This window comes from Scomber scombrus, chromosome 16 (assembly GCF_963691925.1).
Source record: "Scomber scombrus chromosome 16, fScoSco1.1, whole genome shotgun sequence".
In the NCBI taxonomy this organism is placed as follows: Eukaryota; Metazoa; Chordata; class Actinopteri; order Scombriformes; family Scombridae; genus Scomber; species Scomber scombrus.
Window position 1 is genome coordinate 16770717 of NC_084985.1, and position 21222 is coordinate 16791938.

At 40.1% G+C, this 21222-nt stretch overlaps 1 protein-coding gene across 1 annotated transcript; it reads left to right on the forward strand.

The window, feature by feature from the left end:
- The first annotated feature begins 3213 nt into the window (after window positions 1-3213).
- On the forward strand, window positions 3214-10957 carry galnt12 (UDP-N-acetyl-alpha-D-galactosamine:polypeptide N-acetylgalactosaminyltransferase 12). The gene is made up of 10 exons (XM_062435579.1): window positions 3214-3560; window positions 4357-4526; window positions 5520-5709; window positions 5876-6061; window positions 6228-6345; window positions 6790-6966; window positions 8782-8913; window positions 9089-9202; window positions 10208-10363; window positions 10623-10957. The coding sequence occupies exons 1-10, from the start codon at window positions 3214-3216 to the stop codon at window positions 10758-10760; spliced, it is 1728 nt and encodes a 575-aa protein (XP_062291563.1). The 3' UTR covers window positions 10761-10957.
- The last annotated feature ends 10265 nt before the right edge of the window (window positions 10958-21222 follow it).

A 21222-nucleotide genomic window follows, 5' to 3' on the forward strand; every position in this document is an offset into this window, starting at 1 on the left:
GTCTCTTTGTTGTTTTCACAATAAGGGTACTCGATCAAAACAGTATGCCACTCAAATTACCTTCTCGCCTTGAATGATCACCTTAATTATTTAGCATTTTAATTTGCTTAAACATACATTTTGTGTCAGATTTCATCCTTGGTGTCAAGAGTTTTCATATCAATTTTATATGAGTGACAAATGGCTGCATGTACATAAGACCACTCAAGATTTTCAGTCCTGCATTCTCCCAGGCAGGGTCAATGCTTTCAGAATGTTGCAGAATAAATAAATAACCTGTTTCTGTGATTCTCAAACTTTTTCACGTCAATGAACCCTACAGAAAAGACACCAAGTCACACATCATTTTATTACTTATGTATGGAATTACAGTTACAATAAATGATTCCCCTTTTTTCTAGGGACCCTCTGGAACCCCCTTAAGGACTGCTGGGGGGACCCCACTTTGAGAACCACTGGCCTATTTAACATATTCATTAAAATATGTTTATCACTACATATTTAGTGAGTATTATGTGTTTTATATAGGATATAGAAAAATGTGTTGTGATACAACCTCACCTTAACCACATTGGATGGTGCAGTTAAATAAGTTACATGTGACTCATCTATGCTACAACATGTAAGAACCAGGAAGGGGTTCAAAGGAAATTAAATGTCAGCTATTGGAAAAACAAACAACGTACTGAGAGTGAAGAGATAAGTGTTTGCTCGTGATTTATTTCAGGTTATAATATTTGTCTCTGTTAAAAAAAAAGAAAAAAAGGATTTACCAGTAGATTTACTGGTGTTACAGAGCTAATAAAAAGCAGTTGAAATAGTTTTCCTTCAAGATATATAATGCCAAAATTATGGTAATTAATTTCGTAATATGAAACATCAGTGAGAGAATCAGCAGAACTGCAGGGAAAAGCTATATTAAAGAGTACAGACACCTACAATCAGTCATAATACAGTTTATAATTAGAGCTAATTCTTCAATCAACTATTGCATATATGCAACACTGGACAGAAAGTTGATTTTCTTGATGTTCATATAACAGATAATATGGCATTCTTAATATCTTGTTGAAACCTTTGCAGATCATATATTAGCTATGTATTTTTGATTCACCACAAAGAAAAAAAAACCCAGTAGTTTCAATATATTTTAACTGTTGTTATACATTTCACTGAGCATACTTTAAACTCCCCCTCCACTAAAAAAAACGTTTTTCTTCTTGTTCCTACAGTTTAATTTGAGCTTCACTGTGCTATGAATGATGTGCAGAGTTTGACACCAGAAGGCTGTTTTCACATTCATCTGCTTAGAGTGGAAAGAGTATGATTTGTGACATCCCAAATATCCATTGTATTCAATTCAGTCCAGTATTCAATTTACACGAGTGTGATGTGGAAACTTGAAGCCTGCAGTGCACAAACAGGAGCATGAACTTTACAGTGACGTAGAACACATCTTGTGACCAGTCGTTAAACTTCTGCAAAAAAATTAAATAAAAATATAGATGTAAAAAAAAAAAGGAATAGATGTAGGCTAAAGATAGTTGAAAACCAGACACAAATTATTATTGAAATATGTCTGTAGGGGATCTTTAAGGCAAGCAGAGTTTTAATTTGAAACAAAACGGGAAACATACCTGCTCGCTAACTTGACACTGGTTCAAACTTCTAATTCAAGCAGCGGTGTTGCGCAGAGCTCTGCTGCCGGCCCAGAGTGGCATGAACCTCGCGGGAGCGCGCAGCTCACGGGAAAACTACCATACATTGTGTGGATTTTTAAGGCAAAGTACTGTTTAAACACTATACAGTCTTGTTTGTCAGGTTCATCGTTGATGACAAATGATCTGAAGTCTATAGTTTTTGAATGTTAAGAGTTGTTTTATTAGTCTCAGTAGTAGCATTTCCTTGATACAATTACTCACATGATTGGTCCTTGATTAATCTCTCAGTGTTTCTTAGGGTGAACTCTTTAGTTTACTTTTGTTGATGTGTTTTTAAGCATCATATTGCAGATGTTTAGCCTATACTAAAACGAGATTTTTAAAAGTGGAAAAAACAATGTGCGGTATCAAATTCTCTCATAAAATAATCTGATTCCTATCAAACTTTGGGTTTGAAGTGTCATAGTCTTAATAAGTGCAGGCATTATTCGGCAGAACTGATTGTTCCTGCTGAGTTGGCCAATACTTCCCCTATTATGATCACAACGCAGTTATTAAATATATAAAATTCACATTTTCTGACCAAAGTATGTAAACTCTCAAAGCTCAAAGTAAGAGCGCACACATGGTGATATCCTAATAAATGTACCTGCATTAGGAGCTCCAGTGTGCGGACTCTAGCTTTCTTTCTTGAATTCAAAGATGCCCGGAAATAAGTTACAGTGTGGACACTCTATGTGCATGATAGGCTAAGTCTAATAAAACATTGACGACTCTACACGTTAAAAAACTATAGACTTTGGATCATTTATCATCACTGATGAACCCGAAAAATAAGATTAGATCGTTTTAAACAGTACTTTGCCTTAAAATCTTTACAATGTCTGTTCCCCTTTAGCTGTGCGCGCTCCCGCGAGTTGCATTCTGTCCTCTGGGGGCAGAAATCTGTATAACACCTGGTGATAAAGTTTAGCCTGTTTCTACAGAGCTCTAGGCAACACTTCAGAGATAATAGCTGTTTCTAGCGGTTATCACGTGTTAATGTCAAGGACTAGCTGAAACGAGTCCGCTTTACTTTCAGCTTTTCATTTTGATTTGTGGAAAAGTAAATAAGCCGATGTACAAGGTTTTTGGTTTGACTTAGATTTATTTTGTGTTCAATGGGAGTGTTCAGGTAGTTTAACATTAGCTAGCTAATCCGGTGAGATAGCTAATCCGACATCGTTAATCCTTCCACACCTCTTGAATACACACTTCAGGAGGAGAGGTGGAGGAGGAGAGTCCGTTAAGATAACAATCTGAGGTTTTAGAGGAAGTAACCGCACTCAGTAACAGTTTAGTAGTTTGGACATTTCTCAAAACGAATGAAAAGTTACGTAAAGTGTGTAGGTTCAGGACGTTATTTGGTCTGGAAGAATGAATGATAAAGTTGAAGTTCGGAGACGGAAACGTGTCGAAATTGTTGAAAGTGAAAGGAGCACTTTAGAGGCAGTTGCCAACAGTCTGCAGCTGCACAGCGCATGAAAATTTACCCCAACGTTGCGCCGACACGATGGCAGTCTGGGGAAGAAGGAACCGACCCAAGTTACTCTTCCTTCTCCTCGGCGTCGCTTTGGTAGGATATGTCCTATTTTTCAGGAACAGCTCTGGAGACGTGAGTGAGGCAAACCGACGAGAGGCCTCTGGAGAGGTTACGAATGAACAGCTAAAGAAGCCCGTCTACGAGAAGCCCCCCCTGGATTTAAATGCCTTGGGTGAAATGGGGAGGGCTGTCAAACTCAATCTGAAAGGAGAGGAGAAGCTAAAAGAGGAAGAAAGCATCAAAAAACATCAGATTAACACTTATGTCAGTGATAGAGTGTCACTACACCGTAGGCTGCCAGAGAGATGGAACCCACTGTAAGTAACCAGAGTGTTGTCAACCCTTAAATATCATATTGTATAATATTGTGTCATATCATATTATATAGCCTATTGTATGGTATTGTATCATATATTGCAAAATATATCATATCACATCATATCATATATTGTATTATATCATAAAACAACATATTACATTATATGTTATATCACATATATCATATGGAATTGGAGCATATCATAGTATATCATATATCATATCATATTATATCATCCTGTAATAAAGTGTATAAGTATTTTAATTCAACTCAGTTGTATTTATACAGCACTTTTCATACAAGCATGCAGCCCAAAGTACTTCACATAGCAGGATTAAAACAACAGACAAAATAAATAAAAGCTAAAAAGAAAAACATTTTACACAGTGTGGATCTCACAGCAGAGTCAAACCCCAAATTAGTAACTACTATTACTATCTGTCTTAGTTTTTGTTGTCAGAGGGGGGTCCCGGCCCCTGCTGGCCTCATCGACAATGCCTGGGTCCCCCTCTGACATGGCCTCTACATCCTTATACACACTACATGTTATGTTAATGTCAAATCTATGATCTTATAACGTACATCTGTGAACTCAGCACATGGCGTGTTTTTTTTGCTATTTGCACATTACACACAGTGTTTTTACTGGGCACATTAGCACCTCCCCATTCAATATCCTGGATGTTATTTTTCAACTCAACAGCTCTCTTCATATAGAATAAAGGTATGTCAGTGTCTTAACCAGTCACCCATCCTCATCTCTCCCAATATATAAATCCTTTCCTTCAATCCAGCTGCAGAACACTGAAGTATGACTACCAGTCTTTGCCAACAACCTCCGTGGTGATCGCTTTCTACAACGAGGCCTGGTCCACTCTGCTGAGGACGGTCCACAGCGTGCTGGAGACGTCCCCCGACATCCTGTTGAAAGAGGTGGTGCTTGTGGACGACTACAGCGAAAGAGGTAACAGTGCACACGTTGAGATGGACAGGCTGATAGGAGGCCAGGCTGGCAGGTTGACAGTCACAAAAGACAGAAATGTTGTCAGAGAGTCACGCAAGGAAGCACACAGACAAGTGGCCAGTACGTGGGAGGCAGGTCGAGGGTAGACTGACATGTTGGCAGTTAACAGAGATACAGGATGGTAGTGACATGCAGTGAAACTAAGATCTTGATGGGAGGAGAAAGGTAATCTTATACACATCCAGATAGTCTCACAGTTATCAGTGTCAATGATGTGTCTGGGCCATTTTTCATCTTCCAGGTGAATATCCAGAATATCCATTAAAACACCTTCTTGGTATTTTGCTTCCAGACCTAAAAACTGTGTAGTTGGTTACATATTTACCAAAGAGGGATTTATGATTAAGGATTTCAGGGTGTTGCAGCTTGAAGTCACACAGGGTGTTTTCATGTCTGTCTACAGGCTGTGTATGAGGAGCTGTGACACTTTTTAAGGGTGTGGTTCTAAATAATTTTGGCTCCCAGTCCTGGAAATGAAGCACTGCTGCCACTCAATAATGTTTGTATTATTTGATTGAATACATTAGAGAAAGAGAAGGAGGAGGAGTTACGTGTAGATAGGGTGAAAACTACTTAGACACACATTCAAAAAAATTAGAAAACTGGGTTGTGCTGACCACCTGTTGGTGAACCACAGGTTTTTAAGATAACTCAGCGAAGCTCATTTCTGCTGTGTCATTTTTCTGAGACAAGACACAAGGCAAGCGATTTCTCTGAAACACAGTTTTTCTTTATGTCTTTATCAGCTTCAGCAGCTGCTGTTGTTTGAAGCGTGTAGCAGATTGTAGTTATTCCATTTATTCATTTTATGTTCAAAGTGATTTTTTGAAAAACGTTACAGCTCTCAATACGAACACAGCCTTCGTACAAACACATACGCAATGATTCTATTTTCAGATATGTTTTTTTTTTGGTTTGTTTAATTTCCTGAAGCTCACCTGAAGGAGCCATTGGAGAAGTACATCTCAGGTTTGAGGAAGGTGCGTCTGATCCGGGCCACGAAGAGAGAGGGATTAGTGCGGGCCCGGCTGCTAGGGGCATCCATTACCACGGGTGATGTGTTGACCTTTCTGGACTGTCACTGCGAGTGTCATGAGGGCTGGTTAGAGCCCCTGCTTCACAGGTGAGAGGACCCTCAGCAGGAAAATGAAAGGACTCCTTCTCTATTGTCTAAAAGTGGCCTTGTGGTTAGAAACTCTGCAGCTGAAGTGTCACCGAGTGAAGCACTGAGTTTTTAGCCAGACTGAAGGAGGGCTGTTGGTACCTGACCTCTCTCCTTTCTCCACCAGGATCAAAGAGGAGCCATCAGCTGTGGTGTGTCCTGTCATTGATGTGATAGACTGGAACACCTTTCAGTATTTAGGGAACTCTGGTGAACCTCAGATTGGGGGGTTTGATTGGCGGTTGGTCTTTACCTGGCACGCCGTCCCAGACCAAGAGCAGCAACGCCGTCGCTCAGACATTGATGTCATCAGGTGTGTGTGTGTTGGATCTCCCACAACTTTACAGGATAGACCTTACATGAATTCTTACACTACTATAACCCACGCTGATGAATTACTTGTTGGCTTTGTATTAGAAGATAAAAAAATATCTAAGATGAATGATACTCATTGTGGGAACTGTTGTTTTTCTCTTCAGATCTCCTACTATGGCAGGTGGTCTGTTTGCTGTGAGCAAGAACTACTTCCATTATCTGGGGACGTATGACACAGGGATGGAGGTCTGGGGAGGAGAGAATCTGGAATTCTCCTTCAGGGTAAGAAATTATGTCTTTGTGTGTGCTCATGTACATATACATGTATTCCGCATGTGCAAGCCCCTAACTTTAAGTGACAAAGTCATAAAGCAGAGCATTAAAAAGGCAACCAGATCTGTTTTTTATTTACCAAGTTCTGCATCAAATAAGACTCATCACTCCCTGTGAAACCATACTGAAAGAATTATAACTAAACAACAACTAAAAGCAGGCCAAAGAGCTTAATACTTAAATTACAGCAAAGAATTTGAACACCCCTTTCCTCCAATAACCGCAATTGCCCAAAGGGAAGGAACCGAGAATATTTCCCTCCATCAACAAAACCACTTTTCGATTTAGGAGCCCCTCCACAACAAGGCTCCTCTTTGTGTTGCGTGATTGAATCATGGCTGAGAGGCTAACCAAATCCTCGTGGTGGTGGTGGTGGTGGTGTTGATCCCACAGATTTGGCAGTGCGGGGGCAGCCTGGAGATCCACCCATGCTCCCATGTGGGTCATGTGTTTCCCAAAAAGGCCCCATACTCACGGAGCAAAGCTCTTGCGAACAGCGTGAGAGCTGCTGAGGTCTGGATGGATGAATACAAAGAAGTCTACTACCATCGAAATCCCCACGCACGACTGGTGAGTTTGCACAGATGGTGTGTGTTCTTTAGTTGTATCAAACAAAACCAAACCTATTTGCTGAGATTTGTTAATAACTTGTTTCCTTTAAAGAGTATTGTGAAGGTAGTGTATTTTTTTGCAGCAACACTGTTAGATTAATCACTTTATTTCATCAGTGTACTCACTCTCAGTTCCCCACACACATGCACAAAATGACATGTACTCTCCTCTTTCACAAACTACACACACATTGCGGCCCTGCTGTGGTGTAAAAGCTTCCCTGATTAAGTGACACTTGGGATACATGAGCGGTAGACACCCAAGGTGACAGTGGTGTCAGGCCGTTCCGGTGTGTGATTACCACCTTTCCATGTCACTCTGTGCCAATGGGTGTCACCCACCTGTCCTTGACAGGGTGAGAGCGGTGCTAACCCACGGGGTGCCCTGCCTTTGTGTGTGCTTGTGCGTGAGAGGGGCTGGGCCAGTGTGTGACAGTGTAGTTAAGTGGAGAGCCTCTCTAAACACAGATCAGGTGGCGCTCATCTCCCTGAGAGGAGCTAGCCTTGCCAACCTCGCGGTGGCACGACAAACCCAATACACCAAAGTCTCTGAACTACACTGCTTGTCTCACAAGGCTGTCTTAGATATTTTATTATGTATTTAGACATTAATACTCTCATCTTAGAGTGAAATTTGTCAGGATGTTCTTTGCATATTCCTAATGTAACTATTAGAGCTTCTCAAAGCAGTGGCAACACTCACACGCTGCAGCCTTTGTTGAAACTGATAGCTTATCACTATGCCACATCTTCGCCTTTAGTCCCAACATAGTTCCAAGCCAACAATTAAGTGGCCTAATGTATAAATTCATGACTAATGTTCCCTGTCATCCTGGTGGGCCAAACTCTATTGTTTTATATTGGATTTGCAGGAGTTAATGGTTTCAAAATGCATCTTGTATGAGACAAAAAAAAAGAGAGTAAATTGGGAAACATCTGTAAGCATGTCTCTGTTGTTTCCTACTGCCTTTTTTACTCTGCTAATTGGCATATCTCTGGCCTTTTGTGCACATTGGATTGACCTCTAGTGGCTCCTTTTGCCCTCACTGTCCTCTGATAGTATTAACTGGCTCTCCCCATTGATAAAGGACCATCTTCCTTTGGGAATCTCTCTCTTGACCCAATACATTGATGAAGGGCCTTAGTTGTGTGTTTGGCCAAACCATTAACAACCATCATCCTGCAGTCCTTGCTGAACCCTTCCTCCAGCAGGCTAGGTGTCTTGAGCATATGTGCGTGTTAATCGTTACAATGTGCAAACTTTGAGAGTGATTATCCTTTCATACATACACACACACACACACACACACACACACACACACACACACACACACACACACACACACACACACACACACACACACACACACACACACACACACACACACACACACACACACACACACACACATCAAATAAATATTCAAACCTCTTGGCTCCTGTTTGACCAGGATGTAGAAGCAGTCAATTGTTAAGAGGTTTGTTTGTTTTAAGGTGTGTTTTTAGGATGAATTGTGTAGAGTTATAGAACAACTATAGATGGTGCTATTGTATACTAATTCAGCACATAGTCACACTATGAATATCTCATCTCTGACTGCATTAAGAGCAAACACTCACTAAGTCATTATTTGAACACAATGTTGATTGATATATATATGTATATAGATATATAATCCTAATATTGTCTTGGATTTCAGGTTTAAAACGCAGTGAGATGACTCTACAATAACAGGGTTATTTGTCATTGGTCATTTGTGGTCTTTGTTTCCAGGAGGCCTTTGGAGACGTGACTGAGCGGAAGAAGCTTAGAGAGAAGCTGGGCTGTAAGAACTTCAGGTGGTACCTGGATAATGTTTACCCTGATATTCACGTCCCCGAGGATCATCCAGGCAGGTTTGGAATGGTGAGAACACGTTCAAATTAGTGTGTGCTTTTACCAATTTTCCCCAGGTGATATTTCCTTACCTTGAAATTAACTTTGGCATTAATGTCCTCACACATGTATGAACTACTGTAAGTAGTATTTTAATCATTGCATTAAAACGTCAATCGATGTGAATGCTTTTTGCTAATTACAGCTGAAAAACCGTGGCAAGACCAACTACTGTTTTGACTACAACCCTAAAGATGAACATGTGGTGGAGGGCCAAAGAGTCATCCTCTATCCGTGCCACGGCATGGGTCAGAACCAGGTACTGTACTGGACATTATTTTTTTAGGCCACAGGCTGTAGAAATGTTTTTGGTTTGGTGAAAAATCAACCTGGTTTGTGCAAATGTCTTAAACATTGAGAAATGTGTCAAAAACATCATGTTATTAGTCTTCATTTCACTGGTGTGATATACTCATGTCAGCTTATAATTGATTGATTCATCTCCAGTGACCAGGAGTTATGCCAACATATTGGTTACATGAATTTAAAATAATTCTTCAGATGTCAGTCTCTGTGTTCCCACAATGCATAGTGACCCAGCTTCATCACTTTGTTGCTAGACTACTATCCCCCGCACCACCACCACCACCACCCTCTATTTTTCTGCAATTCCTCCCCCTCATCTTTCTCCTGACTTTTTTTCCCTTTCTCATTATTTGTCATCTCCTCTTTAACTCCCTTCCCACTCCCTTCCTCCTCACAGCCATCTCATATCACATTAACTTTAAAACAGAACCTCTGTACTCTTCTATCATCCATGACTCCGTTTTCTATTTGCCTAATACTGCAACAATCATGGTCGTAAATAACAGCTCGGGTAGCCTCAAAGCAAGGATACAATCTTCTTGTTTTACAATAGGCTGCAGGAGTTTGTTCTTGCACTTTTACAACTCTGGGAATATTGGACTCTCTTGCATATCACAGGTTGAAAAATGATATGCTTCCTCTGTTGATACAGTCAAAGGAGAGTAAATTATACAAAACCTTTACAGTCTGTGGATGTCTGTGTGTGTGTGTATACACAAACATGCATCTATCAGTGCACCATGTTCACTTTCCTTCTACCTATATATCTGTCTTCTGAGTACATTTACAGATGTGTACATATGCTTCTATAGACTCCCTGACAGTAGCTAGGACTCCATCCTTCTGATCCTTTATCACCAGAAATGTTCCAGCAATTAAAAGCAACTTGTGTTCCATCATTTTTGTTGAAGTGAAAAAAAAATTGATGGAAATCCAGCTGTTGCGTCTCCTCCCACAGTTCTTTGAACACTCCATGGATGGTGAGATCCGCTACAACACCAGGGAACCTGCTGGATGCATTGTGGGTGACAACATCAGCACATACCTGACTGTCCAGCTGTGCAGAAAGCGAGGGAAACCTTTGCCAGTGGACCAAAAATTTGTCTTCCGAGAGGTAATGAGTCTATCTCTAGTTTTAGTGTCTGTACTTGTAAATGGTACATTTCACCATGTGTAAAAAAGGAAAAAGAGGCAGTGTGCAGGGGTTAAAGTTCTCAGGCATCATGCCTGATTTCAGGCATAAAGCAGTTTTATATTGATATAATACTTAATCCATTACATTGTAAACATTTCCTGCTGGACAACTTTTCAGGCTGTAATATTATTAAAATATATTTCTTTATAATACTCACTCTACATCTGGCTGTTTTCAGGATGGCAGCCTGTACCACGTGACAAGCCAGAAGTGTGTTCAAGCGGTAGATAAGACCGACAATGGGACGCCAGCCCCATCACTCCAACCCTGCTCTGACAGTCTCCACCAAAAGTGGTTCTTTGAGGAGAGAATGTAATGGTATCATCTTAGCATATTCAGTAATATTTTAATTCAGGGTCCATATCCTGAGGAGGGATTTGACTGGATTGAATTGCTAAATGTTTTTTGATATGTTTGCCTTGCCCTAAAAGGAGCCCAAAGCACATGTGCCTCCTGCACATGTGCTCTCTTCCACACATCAATGTTTGCACATTTTTGTGCCAGCTGGATTTAATGGACCAATATGAAATTATACTGAGTACTTACTTTCTGAAGTATTTTGTGAATATATATGGGAACGATTTTCTTTCTTGGATGGGAGACAGGAACCTACTGGAATATACATTGATTTTTCTAATCAAGGAGATGCTTGAGAATTAGTGATAACCTGCACAACTGTACATGCTGGAATTTGTTTTGTGTTTACTTACTCCACTACTGGTGCAATCTTGCACTGAAACATGTGCATCCTTCTGACTGAGAAGAAATGCTTTATACCTCTGTCAACAAACTAAGAACCTCTTGTGAGCTAGTAGCCGGCATTTTCAGAGGCACATCATGAAGCATTTTATAATATTTTCATCTTCTCCTGTAGAGGGAGCCAACACTCCTCTCTGCAAGTTCTTTTCTATCACTGTGTCCTGTGTTTGTCAAGAGAAATTGGGACTTCAGGTATTTTTGTTAAGAACCTTTCAGGACATTTTGAGTGCTTGCTACTCTTACACACCAGTGGCTTAGAAAAAAGCCTCAGATCACAGGCATAAATACAAGTACCTAGTACCTCTTCAACTTAATCACCTAACTACTGATAACAAGAAAAACTCCAGTCTTACTCTGTTCCGCTTTGACTGAAGTCACTTTGCAATGCAAATCTAAGTTAAGTAAAATGACACGAGTCATTTTGCTGGTTTTTGTAGAAAGCTTTTTTTTTGTGTAGTGTCACTTGATACTTGCCTCTGCATAGTGCTCTTTAAATCATGTGCAGCTTCAAAGGACTAAATCATAGCCATATTTTATAGATTTACTTCATGCAGTGTCAACTGTTTGTTTTAAATGATGTATGTAATGATGAGACTGAAATAACTTATTTCATAGCTTCACAGCTGACATATCTCAACTTTAGTCTTAACTAAATGGGAATTTATACAATTACTGCTGGTAAATGTAAATGCACAAACAATGTACCTGTAAGGTAGGAATTGGATCTTCTGCATCTTACCTGTCCAGTTGGAGCCCACCTTAAGTGCCTGATGTAAAACACACCAAAAAAAAAAAATCTATTTTAAGATTTCCCTGCTGGAAAAGCTGTTGTACTGAATGTATATTGTATCACAGAAAGAGAGCAGCAGTCAGAGTTATGACACAATGTCTGCATGCTTACAGTACAATATGTATGCTCCCCTGCTGAGAATATGCACAAGGAAGGAGGATTTCCTCTACTGTATGCACATTACCCTGCTGGGTTGTTCTGGTTTGTACATGTTGCCTCTGTTTCTATCCGTCACAATCAGACAACTATAGATCTCCCCTGATCTGAGCTGTGGTCACTTGTGTGGCTGTCCCTGAGGCTATGCAGAGGGACCAAGGGAGACTGATCAGAGGAGTAGACAGTTGTGGGTGTCTCCAGAGTGCTGGGAATGCCAGATGGCTACCTGATTGATTTTCTGATCTTCTCCCAATTCTTTACCACCACCTCTCCTGCTCTGTATCAGAGGTGTGCAGCAGAAGTTTAATCTTTTTGACCTGTGCCAGCCAAATCCTCCAGCTGAGCACTTTGTATACTTGTGTGCTTGAGGTTTGATTTATGAATGGATGTCGCCAAGAGTACAGTTTCTGGCAGCAGAAGCAGATAATGGAAGAGACTGAATGAAGCAATTGGTGACCTCTTTCTTACTATTAACCTCTGCAGGCTCTTGGCCCATCAGTCTCAAAGGAGCTTTGTTAGGAATTGATGTTAGGGGGCGATCGTACTTAAATAGATTTTTACCATTGATTCTGAATGTGTACTCACAGTCAGAATAAGATAAATGGAGTTTGAAGTTTGCCAGTACCAGAGCCGGGGAGTTGAATAGAATCCCTTCATTTGCCAAATATAATGAATGTACAGTAATGTGTTAAGGTGTTTTTGTTGCAGGAATATGCTAACATCTGTGCATATGAGCTCACATCGTACAAACCCAAGGGGACTGTGCAAGATGTGCAAAAATATTCTTACTGCACGTTTACAATCATACAGTGCAGGGCTTAAAATTAGTAGCAGCCACCAGCCAAATGCTGGTCAAATATGCAATTAGCCGGTAGATTCGCTTCTCTCACCAGTCAAAGAAACAATGCTTATCAATTAAGTGGCTGGTATTGGTATTTTGCTGATGGATAAAAAACCTTTTTTTTTAAAAGTCGAATTTGAACCCTCGTACAGAGCATTGGAAAAGAGTTTTATCAAATAACTGTACTCAGTAGGATGAAGGCACAAAATAAGTTGCAGGTATATTGGAGTAAAGTTCCTGGTTGCCCATAAAGGCTTTCACCAATATTATGAATTGTACATATTTGTGTTGAAATTGCTGGATAATAAGTGAAATGGACCAGATAAATAGTAGGAAAATTATGGTCAGTGCCATTGAGTGAGGGAGAGGGGTCTTTTTCGGTGTTAAAGCTAAGAAGGGTTGGTTGAGTAGAGTGACAACTGGTGTTCTAGGTTTTAATATGCCTAAGAAACTTTCAGTAACAGGGTGGTTGAAACTAATTCCTACATCATGGTCCCTAGCAATCCTGCAAAGTCCAGTTGGCTCAAGCTTCCCATGATTTAAGACCTGGGAAAGTTGCTTTTAACCAGGTGAAATTGGCTTCTTAATACAGTGCTCATGCTTAATTTATTGAACGCTTAAGAGTTGACGGTTTTACTACTTGCATCAGTTTGTGTCTTTAGCCTGTGAGGGCAGTATCAATATTCTATCCTCTTATTAAAAAAGAGTTATTTATTGTGGCCATCTGTTATTCCAGACATGTCCTATATAGTAAAATATTTTTACGGTAGTGTTATATTGTATGCTAATTTGATATGGTGCACGCAGAAGCAATAAAATTGGTATTTGCCAGTTGGGGCCATATTTTTCTGGCAGGTCTTGTAGGGCTTTTGTATCTATCAAACCTATATCATAAACAGTAGCGATATTCCAGGGATTTGTTGGATGGCTTAAACCTGTAAAGATTGTACTGTCCCCCAACCCTAATGGACCATGCAGCGCCGTTTTACAACAGCATGCAACATCTTGTGTTTTTAATGGTTAACAAATCCCAGTGGAGACATTTCAATTATTTAAATGGTAAACATGCACAAATGATAATGCTGGAATTCAACACTGTGTCTGGTGTAATAATGCTGTCACTAACCCTAGCGGCCTTATGTCGGTATTAGGAAAACGAAGGATGCAATGAACATTGTTTTTGTATTTGTTCGGCCCAATAAATGGACCACATCTGATGTGAATGTGCCCATTTAAATAATGTCAAATGAAACTCAAGATAAGTAAATATAATGTTGCATTTTTGCTGTGTTTTTGTATTTAATATTCTTGTTATGTCTTTAAAATGTATGAATATTGAAAACACTAATGGCAGATTTTTATTATATATAAAAACACTTTTGATCTCACTGTACACCATTGTGCATCCATTAAACTGTGACTCATCCAAATGCACGATGACAAAAGCAGGCTATCATCTGCATTTAACTGTGATGGAGACATGAATCAAGATGCTTGGAGGGTAATGAGAGAAGAAAAAGAGATGGAAAGGCGAGTGTGAGTTCTCCAACCATATCTGATTTGGTTGATCACCAGCTGCTGAGTGAAATGTGCCCACGCCAAGTTGCTCCGTCTCCCCCGGTGTTGACGCTCTGCCCTGCAGTCACTCTCAGTTACTCATTGATGATGCTTTTGTTTCATAGGATACAGGGGGGTGTATGCGTGTAAGGGAGAGGGGAGGGTGCATGTTTTTGTAACAACAGCATGAAAAGGGAGTGAAGTAATCTTTAGTATTTTTCAAGTTTTTCACAAGGAGAGTATCCTGTTGCCTCTTTATTGAATTACAAAAAGGTAAAATTCCACGCAATTGCATCTTTGAATCTCAGTTCTTAAATTTCACAACACTGCTGAAAAGAAAATAAGATGGAGCATTTGTGCCCCACTGAAGGCACCACATGAGACAAGCTGGTTCCTTTCTTGCTCAGAATGACATGCTCTGATGGAAAACTTGCCAGAAATCTTCACATTCTGACAAATGCTGCCTAGACACCACTCGGCTGCTTCCCAGGAAAATGAGAAGCATTGCACAAGGCTGTGATTCTGCTGTCTCTAGCACCGTCTCATCCTAATCTTTTGGTTGCATCCCTGTGAAATGTGCGGTACAAAATAGCGAGTGTAGCCTACTCTAAAACATCCCGTAATTCAGTTCAGTGTGTCTACAGAAAGATGCTGTATGTTGCTTCAATCTCTGCACACAGTGTAGGCCTAGTTTTTGATATGCTGTGGCATACATGCAGTACTACAGTCTCCCACACCCCATATGTGTCTTTAATGATAATGCAAAACAAGGCTCCCCAGTGTGCAAGTCTTTGGAGATGCTCAGGCTTCAGTTGTCAGGGAGCGAGAGAAACCATAGGAGGAGCAGCACACACACACTGATAAGAGGCCATTTCCACACTTCATGTCAGTTTAGTTTATGTAATCCCCAATACCCAGAACAGCTCAGGAGCAGTGGCTGTTGGCTGCATACATTAGATGACACACTTTCACTTTCAGGAGGGACTCCAGACGGTGCAGTAAACATGTGAGGCCTAGATACAGAGATAGCATTGCATTTCTTATGCACCACCACTGACTGCCATCTGATTAGGTGGATCATGTGGTGAGGAAAACTGTGAGGCCTTATAAACACTCAGTCAGGTAAAATAATTAAAATAACCATAACCTATTTCAGTTGATCAGTTACTGTATGTTTGAGCATTACTGTTGTTTATTTGCTGGAACATTTCCATTTTGCAGGACTCTTCATTTTCAGAGAATGTATTAATTCAGACAGCAAGAAACACTTGAACAGCAACTGACTTTCATAGCATCCAGTATGAAACATTTTTTGAATTATAAGAGCAACTGTGAAAAGACATCTAATGGATTTGAAGAAAATCATAGCAGCAAAAAAAAAAAAAAGTTTTTATGATTCTACAAAAACCTGTTTTTTTTAGCATCGATATGAAACCCAAATTCGCACTAAGACTTCAGCACTGTAAGCATGGGAGGAATTATCCAAATACTTAACGGGCCAGTTTCACAGACACGCCTAGACGTAAGTCTTTTTGAGCTGAAAGCCTACTTCAGTGGAGGATCAGGCGTATCTAATCCTTGTCTGTGAAACCATCCAATTCAGCATCAAAGGCAGATTGCTTGTTGCTTATTTGCCTGTAGTAACCCCTGTGTCTTTCTGCTAGAGCTGAACTAACCAGGAACTCGATCGAGGAACATTGTAAAAGGCTTGGCTTTCTAAAATATGATCGAAGAGAAGTTGTTCTTTTAATTTTTTGTCATGCAACAATTTGAATCCCAACTTCACACTAGATGTCACTGATAATTTGCCAACTTTTCTTTTTTACATAAAAAAAAATATTATGATCCTATTCCCACCCTGAGCATTTTGAACATAAGTGTGACACATTAAAAGGAGTAGATGAGAAAATTTGACTTTGATTATGAGGGTGATAATGGATAATATCTCAACCTTTTCAATTACCGCCACAGTCAGTGTTAGCTGTAAATTAGGTACACCATCGCTTTGTTAATGACATCAATGGACTAGTCCTTGATAATGAGTCACTTGTAACTTGGTCAGACTTGCTACACAGATGATTCTGACCACGGGCCCTCTGCTGCAAGCTGAGAAATATAAAAGGTTGTTTCATAATGTTTGTGTGCTTGCAGTTCTTGAATTTAGGACACTTGGATTTACAAAAAAAATAAAAACTGTTAAGTAATCTGAACATGTTTTTTCCCCCCCTGAATGACACAGATGATACGATTACAACAGGGTCAACAAGTAGGTTAACCTGGAGAATTACTCAGGAAAATGACTCTGGAAGCATTAAGATGTAACATGCTCTAACAAAAATTAAATGGCAGGAGAAGCAGGAAAGTAAATAATAAAACGGAAGATATCAGGTGTTGATTTATGTGATTTTATTGCTTTTTGTTATGTTGGAGGTTATTGTAATACTAGTTCTCAGCGTGATATGAAACAAGTTTTAATGACAGCAGATTGACTTGTGGGAGCTTGTTAGTGACATGGAAGTTACAGTACATAGCGTAAAATGTAATATTTCAGGGTCTTTGATAATGTTTCGTAAGACAAAGTCATGACAAAATAAATGCAGAACTAAGTGGCACATTTCACCCTGAACAGCTAGATTTGGATTGCACTTTAAGACTTTTTATGCAGAATAACAAAATGCACATCTTGTGTGATATTTATGGTGACACTGCCGATGGATTTATTGATGAGAAGCGTTTCCGTGGTGAGGGAGAGGAGAACAGTCACAGCATATATCACACTTGTCTGCTACAGACTAGAGTCTGTCGCTCTTTCCTCTCCCACAACAAATGGACATGGCAGAGCCTGGGAACAAAATGAGCATATGTGATTTCTAATGTACATGGATGGGGGTATGAATAGAAATTGAGGCAACAAACTGTACTGTGGCTTCTTGTTTTGCGTACATTTTCCAGTACGTTAAAGTTGCCTCTCCAGATTCTGATTGATGTTTCTCTGCAGTGATCCTTTCATACTCTGTTTTTCTTCCCCTGTCGGGTGCAGTGTTGTACGGCGCCTAAGAGCAAATCATCGTGTTTGGCAGAAATTATGTATTCTGCTAAAGAGAACACATTGATTCACACCCTGGCAGACTGTGATTTTTCACAGCCTCCCCCAACATAGCCTACATTGACAGAATACCTCTTTAAATGTGTTCCTACGAGATAAAATGCTTCCACAGGCGATTAACCATTCCACCCCACTCCCATTCATTTCACTTCATCAGATTACTTGATTGCTTGCTAAATGGACTGCCTCTACCCCCAGGGAAATACACTGTATGTATTTCCTTTGGACAAAATGAGATGTGGTTGATTTATTTTTCCTCGCACACTGTGCTTTTAGACATTCAATCAGCCTTAGTTCAGTTCAGTCAAGTGTACCTCAGGTTCTGAGATATTATTAATCCTTTCCGACACCTATTTTATATTCAGGTCTACATAGTGGCCTAAAGCGTTTTTAAGAGTTTCAGTTTGTGGATGGTGAGGCTGGGAAAATTTCAACTGTGGTTTACAAATTATGCAGACTGAATTAAAAAGAGAACCATTTTTCTGTTCCAAGCTTGCAGATTTCCTCCTGCGTTTAGGTTCTGACAACAAACTAATATCTATCTCTCCAGAAGCTACCAGCCTGAGTCTTGCTACCTGCCTTATAAACAGTAGTAAGTATTGGGAAAAGTTAGACATTTTGGGAAAGACACTTATTTGCTTTTAAGCTGAGACTTAGACAAGATTGATACTATGCTCATGGTTCTCCATTAAAGGTGCAGTTTGTAGTGGCATCTAGCATAGCAGACTTAGAAATATAATACATTTAATATTTCTTAAAGGGGTTGGGGTGAACAGCTAGCCTAGCTTTGTCCAAAGGTAAAAGCTTGAAAACCAGCACTGCTAAAGCTCACCAATTAGCAATGATATTATGTTTGTTCTTTTTGCCAAGAAATGGTATGGCACATAATCTGCAATTAACAGTTTTTGACCAGAAAACAAGATATCATTTGTTAACAAGTGAGCTTTAAAGGTGCCTTTGGACAGAGTTAGGCTAGCTGTTTTCCCCTCATTATGCTAAACTGAGTTGACCATCTTCTAACCCGAGCTTCATCTTTACTGGACAGACATGAGAGTGGTGTTGGCTTTTTCATTTAGCTCTTGGCAAGAAAGCAATTAAGCGTGATTCCTAAAATATTGAACCACTCATTTGAAACTACAATCTGTATCCCAGCAAGCTCAGTCTCAGAGGAACCTGAGTCATCCATCCCTGAGCCAGATCATTCATATCCTATGTGAAAGGATTCAGATGTCGTGCCCACGACTGTAAACTTCTTCAGATACACCAGAGCAATGATGCACATGTACACTTTAAGAGAAGATTCAGGTGTCGCAGGTGTTATAAGACACTGTGGAGACTTCATTTTAGCTGTTGAGAAATGGCTGACTGAGATCTCGCTGCCTGATGCTGTCTTCTCATCCTTGTCCCAAGAGCTAAAATAAGTCCTACACCTTAACGTGCTCCTGATTTGGAGTGCTAAAGACATTGACGTCGCTTTTCACAGTGTATGATTAAATTGAATTCTGCGTTCTCTTGAGGGACTTTTCACTTAAGGGGGGTAGCGATGCAGGTCAAATGAACAGATCCCTTGCTGTCTGGGTGTAGTCATGTGTGAATTAAACGCCTCATCACTTTGCAGAGGCAGTGTCAGCTGTGTAAGTTAATTGTGATGGTTTTCCACATGTACCATATCCACACATGACCATAATGGTGCTGTCTGTATACCCAATACAACCTGACACAAGTGTGATGTCCACATTTTATTCTTTTCAGCTGTAAGATGCTGAGTTTAGAGACATTACCATATTCTGGGCTTATTCTGAATGAAAATGTTTTTAATAAAATTATTTTTCCAGCCAGAGAATTAATTACTGTAGTCTATTAATCTTATCTGGTGCTGCTGAGGCAGTGGATAAGAAGTAGCAGGAAGCAGTCAAGCTCCAAGCTCAAGCATCTGAGAGCTGGCTAATGTTCTTTTAAGAGAGAGGCAGCACTTAGAGTTCTTTAGCAGTGGCTAAGTCTTGGGAAAAAAAGAGTGTATTCCTGCCTCTGCATAATTCATTACTGATGTGATGATGATGATGTGCTTGATCAGACAGACAACCAGCTACCCTGGCAATGAAAATTTAACATAGAATGATGCAGTATACAAACTGTATTAATCATCTAAGTCATTGAGCTGATCCCTTTTCCAGAGTTGATAAAATTCATTCATCAAGAAATGCCTGTCGACGTGATTGTCCACACAGGATACTCCCCCTCCCCCCAACAGTAGTTTTTCTTCTTACAAATTGAGTAGAATGTACTCCTTTTTGTTTCCACTTGCCCCCCTTTCCTCTATCTGATTCCACTCTTGTGTAAGTTCCTGTGGAAAATAAAGCTCGCTGGCATTTCAACATATCTCCTGGCTTCCTCTTGTGAGCTAAATGCCTGTAGTAGAAGTTACCACATGTATGGAAAACAAGAAAAAAATTCAACACTGTAGATAAAATTTGCTTTTAACTTTTAAAACTTTCAGCCACATCTCATGGCCTTCCACAGTGGATGTGGTTGAGCAGAGGAAGGCCATGAGATGAGGTTGGAAGCAATAAGCAAAATGGTCTGTTGCGAGGCTCTTGGAATGGGAATACTGTTTCATCACTCCATCACTTTGGTCAAGATTGAATACGACTATTGGATGGTTTGGCATTAAATTCGGTACAGATGTCCCCCGAAATGACAACAGAGATCCCCTGACTTCTAGCCATCTAGCACCATCATGGAAGTGTGGAAATGGATTCTAACACTGTCACTAGTGTGGCTGCAGATACTTAGTCTTCTTTGTGTCAATTCTACAGTCATGAGCCTACAAGCTTATATTTTAGTAAATGATGTTGTATCTAAGCATTAATATCATGACCAAGATGTAGGCTTCACTGTTTTCAGGGCCCCACATGACTAAGGTACACTGAATTAAAACGTGGTGATGATTGAAAGGTTAGGTATACATGTATCAGTGGGGTATTACATTGCCTCTTCTGGTGCATGGTGCCAAACTGGTTGAGGTGCAGAGCATTGTGGGTGCAGAGTTCCAGTGATTGCCAGAGCAACGGCATTGACCTTTCCAGTGTGCCGATCAATAAGGCTCAACATTGCAGGGCTCCGGAAATCTCTCAGCAGAGAGACAGAGAGCAGAAGACTCACACTGTCAGATGATGCGCTAATTGCTTGTGGTTGCTAACCTCATCTACCCCTGCTGGGTGGATTTTAGTGGTATGACCCAACCTGGTGCCCCTGGGCAATTCTGTGGGTCCATAAATCGTGGGAGACCTTAAGTCCCCCTATTTAGCATTTATAAGCAGTATACAACCATTTAACAATTGGTTTATAAGAACTATCACGCGGTTGTAAGAACATTTTAATTGTTTATTAGTGTACAGTATTTGCAAGCAATAATAACTTATCCTATGGAGAATATCCATTATCCGTTTATACACCAGCCCAGTTATAGTTGACAAATACATTAATAAAGACTATCTGCACAACAACCAAATTGCATGTTTAAACCTAATGTAATAACAGGTAACATGAGCCTCATATACACATATGTA

Coding starts and splice junctions, on each gene's coding strand:
- galnt12 (XM_062435579.1), top strand. CDS start 3,214: ATGGCAGTCTGGGGAAGAAGGAACCGACCCAAGTTACTCTTCCTTCTC. Junction 6,346..6,789: donor ATCTGGAATTCTCCTTCAGG/GTAAGAAATTAT, acceptor TTGATCCCACAG/ATTTGGCAGTGCGGGGGCAG. Junction 8,914..9,088: donor ATCCAGGCAGGTTTGGAATG/GTGAGAACACGT, acceptor TGCTAATTACAG/CTGAAAAACCGTGGCAAGAC.